The sequence below is a fragment of the Priapulus caudatus genome, unplaced genomic scaffold (genome assembly GCF_000485595.1).
Source record: "Priapulus caudatus unplaced genomic scaffold, Priapulus_caudatus-5.0.1 Scaffold1471, whole genome shotgun sequence".
Lineage (NCBI taxonomy): Eukaryota > Metazoa > Priapulida > Priapulimorpha > Priapulimorphida > Priapulidae > Priapulus > Priapulus caudatus.
In genome coordinates this window covers 55256-62367 of record NW_014578532.1, presented here as the reverse complement: position 1 = coordinate 62367, position 7112 = coordinate 55256, and the positions used below count along the sequence as shown (strand labels likewise).

At 50.9% G+C, this 7112-nt stretch overlaps 1 protein-coding gene across 1 annotated transcript in view; it reads left to right on the top strand.

Annotated features, from left to right (window-relative positions):
• LOC106816738 (gamma-tubulin complex component 6-like) overlaps positions 1 to 7112 on the top strand; it is a 24076-nt gene that overhangs the window by 5195 nt on the left and 11769 nt on the right. Inside the window, exons 8-17 of the mRNA XM_014821356.1 lie at positions 478 to 553; positions 956 to 1065; positions 1588 to 1679; positions 2133 to 2275; positions 2447 to 2574; positions 2915 to 3018; positions 3411 to 3499; positions 4301 to 4416; positions 4722 to 6850; positions 6910 to 6928. Of these exons, the coding sequence (XP_014676842.1) occupies positions 478 to 553; positions 956 to 1065; positions 1588 to 1679; positions 2133 to 2275; positions 2447 to 2574; positions 2915 to 3018; positions 3411 to 3499; positions 4301 to 4416; positions 4722 to 6850; positions 6910 to 6928 (3006 nt within the window). The remainder of the gene's footprint in view (positions 1 to 477; positions 554 to 955; positions 1066 to 1587; positions 1680 to 2132; positions 2276 to 2446; positions 2575 to 2914; positions 3019 to 3410; positions 3500 to 4300; positions 4417 to 4721; positions 6851 to 6909; positions 6929 to 7112) is intronic.

The window sequence follows — 7112 nt, the reverse complement described above, 5'->3', positions numbered from 1 at the left end:
ACTAACGATCGCAATGAGTCGTTAGTGGTTCAGGTGCAAGGGAAGGGTCAGAGAGCTAGTAAAGTACTAGTGAAGGCTTAGAGCTGTTAAAGGTACTAGTAAAGGGTTACAGCCAGTAAACCTACTATTGAAGGGTTAGCGCTAGCATAGGTGCAATAGAACAGTTACTGGTACAGCTGTGAGTAAACTAAAGAAGGTAACTGTAGTAAATTAGAGCTGCTACAAGTCTGAGTGATGAAGTAACCGAGCCCCAGGTACGAGTAATGATTTGAGTTTGAGGTGGGACTCATCAGGTATAAGTGAAGAGTTTTTGTGGCACTGGTTGGGTACGAAAATTCTGACCGGGGACGGATTCGTTACCGGTACTGGGTGTAACATAATAAAATGGTGGTGTAATTCAGGTGTGAGTTCCAGGTGTTTCTATATGAATCTATCAAAGAATGTAGGTAACCAATGAAAATTTTCACTCCTTCACAGATTCCTTGCCCAGCTGTGCGTGCTGGATAGGAACAACGATAAGGAACAATCTTCAGCTAAATCCTCGTTTCCAACGGTAACAATCTATATCGTGTTGATATAATTATAGTATAATATAATGATAATATTATAGTCGCGAGAATCCAATTCATGAACATGGTTGAAATACTGAAAAAATAATGATTTCATGTTATTTTTTCATTGCGTGAACCTATATAAGATATAACTAAACAGAGGGCACTCACGGAGAGTGCATACCTCCGCCAGCATGTAACATGTATGTGTTACGAGCTGGCTCGCTGCGCTGGCTGGCTGGCTGGCTGACTCGACGCGCTAATATCGATCGTGCGAACGCACGAACGCACGAACGCACAGACCCGAAAAAATAACCTCCCCTCCAACTCCGTTGGGCGGAGGTAATTATGCTAGTATTGATCGTGAGACGGTGCAGATTTGTGATTCGGTGTTTTTTTATCAGGGAGTGAAGCTGCTGTCGTATGTCTACCAGGAGGCGCTGCGAAACTCTGCGTCCGATGTTCACGCTGTTCTCTTGTCACTGCTGAAAGCGAGCTGCGAACCGTACCTGCTGTAAGTAACAATATGTGACAATATGTGACAATAGGTGACAGCAATGACGATGATGATGACAACAACGATCGGTGATGTGATGACCGTGATGATGACGATGGTGATGATGGTGACAACAACACTGAGGACGATGGTGACACCGACAGGGATCACGATCATGACGATGGTGGTGGTGACATTGCTCGTAATAATGCAATAATAATGCACCATGGTCATTATTCCACCATTTCCTTAAGCTTTCTGCCTCACACTTAATGCTGCAATACATGCTATGATATAGACGCTACAATAGGAGCTGCAATACACAGTGTAATATACACATTGTAGTATAGACAATGCAATAAACACTGTAATATACACATTGTAGTATAGACAATGTAATAAACACTGGAATATACACATTGTAGTATAGACAATGTAATATACACATTGTAGTATAGACAATGTAATATACACTGTAATATACGCTGCAATGCAGGTTGTAATTGCTCCTCCCTCTCTCTCTGTATCTGCACGTGACAGCTTCGTCAAGGAGTGGGTGTTCCACGGCATCTGCCGCGACCTCTACGGAGAGTTCATGCTGCAGGTCAACGATGGCTGCCTCGCCGCCAGGGGTGAGCGAGTTAATTACCCTCACCCCCTAATTAAGCCGTGATTACGCGGGGGAGGGTTTGCGACAATTGTTTGGTTTTAAGTTTGTAATGTGGGAATGGCGTGCAGGTTGTTATTAGGTTGATGGTGGGATCTAGGTGTGTGTGTGTGCATTAGTTGATGGTGTAAGGTACAGTACAGGTCACCGATACATAATTCTATGGCTGTATGGTAAGACTGTGGACATATTCTAACCCTACACAGTACAATATAATCACATACAACACACACAGTCAAACCTTGAGAATTCAGTGTAAGCTTACACTACACTACACACACACATTTGTATATATATATATATGTATAAATATACATATATATATATATTATATACTATATATGTGTCTGTGACTCTGTGTGTGTATATATGTACTATAGTAGTGGAGCGTGTAACGTATTGTGTGTTGATTGCACAGACAAGCGCTACTGGACGCACGGCTACAGCATGGTGGGCGGTGGCGACACATCGGACGCAGTCCCACTGTTCCTCACGGACCTCTGCAGATCCATCTATGTCTGCGGCAAGTCCCTCAACCTGATGAAGCTCTGCTGCCCAGAGGTGAGCTGGCATCCCCGCATCCTTGCCTTTCGCAGCATCTTTCCTTAGATAGCAGGGCTAGCCTCCCCACATTCGAAGCTCTTGCACATCATCCCTCGTAAGATCGCTGATGATTCGCTCTCGTCGATTCTCGTGTGCTCACTCGTGCTGCCCTCTACTCACTCTGTCCAGCACTACATATGTAACGTGGACGAGAGGGCGCCACCGCTCAGCATCACGTTCTCGTCGCGCGACCTCGGCTGCATCGACGCTCGTTGCCGTGACTACTCGTCCCACGTTCGCGCGGTCGCCGGAGTCAGGTGAGCCATCGCGGCTTCGCGAGCATCGTCGTGGCTACGGCATCGACATGGTTACAGTGTTGTCGTGCGTATGGCGGTGCCATAGCTACGTCGTTGCATTGGTATGGTGTCGGCATGGTTTAGGGGTTATAGTGTTGCCATGGAAACATTTTCTTGCTTGTGGCCGACAGTATTGCGTCGCGGCATATAATATTTACAACTGTAATTGTAGTTGCGATTGATGTAAACAAATTACTCCCTTCTCTCAGTGTCTCATAAGTAAAACATGTTCTCTGGTATAGATCTGGCATTCTTATCTTCGTATAACCGTGCATCACTGTCATTGGTTCGTCCATCACAGGTCGTCACGGCGACGGCAGGAGATGCGACTAGCGGAGGAAGCCAAGAGGGAGTCTGCGGAGAAACTGCGACAGCACTACCTCAAAGAGATGGCCAGGATCAAGGGTGCGTACTGCGGCGCCCTCTAGTGAGAGTGTCAACACGTCGATTAAACCATCTTCAGAGAAAACCACGTTGAAATTTTTAATATGGGGGGGGGGGAAGGTGGGGTTAAAGATTGTTGTTGTTGTTATTATTGTTGGAGTTTTTGCTGCATCTGTTGCTGTTGCTGCTGTTGTTATTATTGTTGGAGTTGTTGCTGCTTCTGTTGCTGTTGCTGCTGCTGTTGTTGTTGTTGTTGTTGTTGTTATTGTTGTTGTTGTTGTTGTTGTTGTTGTTGTTGTTGTTGTTGTTGTTGTTGTTGTTGTTGTTGTTGTTGTTGTTGTTGTTGTTGTTGTTGTTGTTGTTGTTGTTGTTGTTGTTGTTGCTGGTGCTATATTATCATATGTCTGTTGTAGGCAGTCTGGTGGAAAAGAGAGGGGAGGAGGATGCAAGGAAGCGGGAGAGGTTCCAGGAATTAAAGACGCACATGGAGGAACAGAAGAAGGTAAACTTCACGTGTGCGTGCGTGCGAACATGTGCGCCTGCATGCATGCTGTGCATTCGTACATGCCTAACTGTGTTTGGGTGTGTGCGTGTGTCTGTGTGTGTGTGCGTGTGTCTGTGCGTGTGTGCATTCGTACATGCCTAACTGTTTGCGTGTGTCTGTGTGTGTACATTCGTACATGCCTAACTGTGTGTGCGTGTGTGCGTGTGTCTCTGTGTGTGCATTCGTACGTGCCTAACTGTGTTTGCGTGTGCGCATGTGTGTGCGTTCATACATGCCTAACTGTGTTTGTGTGTGTGTGTGTGTTTGGGTATGTGCGTGTGTCTGTGTGTGTGCGTGTGTCTGTGTGTGTGCGTTCGTGTGTGCATGTGAGCTACCTGACTCTCTCCTATCTGTATCTCTATCCTATCTGTATGTCTGTCTTATCTGTATCTCTGTCCCATCTGTACATATTCTCCAGGGGTAGAAATTAACTTTTGAATACCCTCAAAAAGAGGGAGTCCGCAGCAAAATGAGGGAGTCCGCAGTCTGAGCTTCAAAATTAAGGATATTAAGAATAACGCATGTGCTTATTTTGAAGATTCATGCTGTTGCACGTCAGCCATATTTTCTTTGGACATTAGCTGAAAAATTACGGTAATTCCACGAGGCCGTGCTCAGGAACGAACTAGTTAGTATGGCAGAATTTTCATGGAGTCACACGGACTCCTGCATGTGTCAAATCAGGGAGTCCGACAGTAAATCAGGGAGTATTTGACTCCGGACTCCGGACGTTAATTTCGCATCCTGCTCTCTGTGTAGCGGAGGCTGGAGCATCAGCAGCAGGAGGCTGAGGAGGACACTGCTAGGATGAAGAGACTCAGTCAGCGTGAGATTGAGCTCGGCACCCTGGAAGCTGAGTTGGAGAGACAAGCCAGGCAAGTATCAAATGTGACCATACGTGCCCCGGTATTATTTATACTATATATATATAGATATAGCTATATATTTACATGTATGTTATACATATGCTGTAATGGGAACTTAGGCAAGCGTCCTACCTTTGCTAGAGGGAAGAGGATAGTCTTAGAAGAATAAAGGAATTAAAAATATTCGTTATTACTATAATCAGTAATTTGTTTACCTTCATTAATCCGTTAATTAATTCGTTAATCATCAAGCCGCAATGAAAGTGAGCGAGTAATCATCATCTGTAATTAATTGGTGATTAACGACACCGCAGGGAGGAGATGATTGCTGACTACGAGCGCGTCACAGCCAAGATGGCGGTGCGAGAGCGTCGCGCGATCTGGAAGACGCGTCGCCTGCGTCTGAGCGGACGACGAAACCGCTTCCTGCGCGACGACGCCTCGCGCCTCGACGAGCAGCTGCGGAGGCTGAGGAACTCCGCGGAGGATGCTGAGGAGGATGCTGAGGCTGTGGAAGATGCTGCAGAAGAAGCTGAGGCTGTGGAAGATGCTGAGGCTGTGGAAGATGCTGCAGAAGAAGCTGAGGCTGTGGAAGATGCTGCAGAAGATGCTGAGGCTGTGGAAGATGCTGCAGAAGAAGCTGAGGCTGTGGAAGATGAGGATGATGCTGGGGTCGGCACGACAACGCCGGCGGCTGCGTCCGCGGACGTGCGGCACCTCCTAGACTCGTTCTTCGGCGGGGCCACAGAGGGCGCCGGCGTGCACAAGGAGCCGGGCGATCTTCTACAGCTGTCCACCAGCGAGGGCGCCTTCGTCACTCGCAACCTGCTTGAGTTCTCACTCGCATCGCCAGGGGGCGACGTCATCAGCCCCGAGACTGAGCGAGTCCAAGAGAGGGCGCTGATGACGTCTGCGGCGACGTGTGCCGTCACCAGGAGGCGCTGGAATAAAACCGAGGCGGCGAGTAGCGTAGAGCGAGAGATTTGCGACGCCGCCGTAGACCATGCTCACCAGGTGGCGACGGGAAGGCTGCTCGATTTGACGGCCGCGGATGAAGCACCAGCTCCCCCTGGCCACGACGCGGTGCGGGCGACGTTGAAGCTAGTTGATATCACGATAGACGTGGCAGAGCGTAATCCCGTGGCAACCGATCCTGACGCCATGGCAACCGATGCTGCTATTGTGATGACTGGACTCCTCCCCAGAGGCAGGAGCCTGGATCATTCCGCAGATGCGCTTCCGACCTTGAATGCAGGCAAGGACGTTGAGAACGACGAAACAAGAGAACGTGCCTTGCCCGGCACGGAGCAAGACATCTTCCGTGAGGCGAGTCCCAACCAGCCCGCCCAGGTGGCGCCGGTGATGCGGCAGGTGGCGCCCCGCAGTGTCGGCATCCCTCATCTCGCGAGGACCACGCCTCGCCGCGTCTCGGACGAGACGTCGCCCCGTCGTCGTGGCGACGACGATGCCGGCATCCCGCGCAGGATCCGCACGTCGTGGCACGTATCCGAGATGTCGGCGCCGCCACCAGAGGGCGCCGCGATCCCGCGCAAGGCGAAGACGTCTCGCCGTGTGTCAGACGAGAGCTCGACGGAATTTGCTCACATTCCCCTGAAGGCGCGGACGGACCGTCACGTGTCGGAGACGACGGTGGCGCCATCTAACGACGACGCGATCCCGCGAAAGGCGCGGACGGACCGTCACGTGTCGGAGACGACGGTGGCGCCATCTAGCGACGACGCGATCCCGCGGAAGGCGCGGACGGACCGTCACGTGTCGGAGACGACGGTGGCGCCATCTAGCGACGACGCGATCCCGCGGAAGGCGCGGACGGACCGTCACGTGTCGGAGACGACGGTGGCGCCATCTAGCGACGACGCAATTCCGCGGAAGGCGCTGACGGACCGTCACGTGTCGGAGACGACGGTGGCGCCATCTAACGACGACGCGATCCCGCGGAAGGCGCGGACCGACCGTCACGTGTCGGAGACGACGGTGGCGCCATCTAACGACGACGCGATCCCGCGGATGGCGCGGACGGACCGTCACGTGTCGCAGGAGAGCGAGACGGATGCTGCGCTGGTCGCCATGAAACACGAGCAGACGGCGGCTCAACGTCCTGTTGCCGTGGCGACCGCCACGAGCGTCCTTCCATCGCCCGATCGCACTTCCGCCGGCGAGAGCGAAAAACCCTCGGAGGAGGAGGACGCCGCGAGAGTGCCGCTAGGTGGCAGCACCGGTGCGGCGGCGATCGGAGACGAGCGCCTGCAACAACGGAACGTTCACGGTCATGCGTCGGACTCCACCGTTCAGCAGCTCATGCGACTGGGAGACGACGTCGCCGTCAGGTGTCGCCGCCGGCGCACGAAAACAAGCGAACGTGACGACGCCTCTGCCCGTCTCGGCGCCGCGCTGCCGGTTGCCGTGGCGACGACCGAGGGGAGTGCGGATGCGTTTACGTGGACGGAGATGCCTGCTGATCCGTTTACTAACGACCTGGAGAAGTACAGAGACGTGCTGGGTTAGTCACTGTCCTACGCCAATCACCCTCGTTTACCTGCTTGTAATTAATATGTAATTAATATGTATTATATCAGGAGTTAATAAAGACAAATTGTAATAAAGAGAAATATTTGTCTTTATTAACTCCTGATTAATATGTATTAATATGTATAATTATTATGTAATTGTATAAATATGTCTAG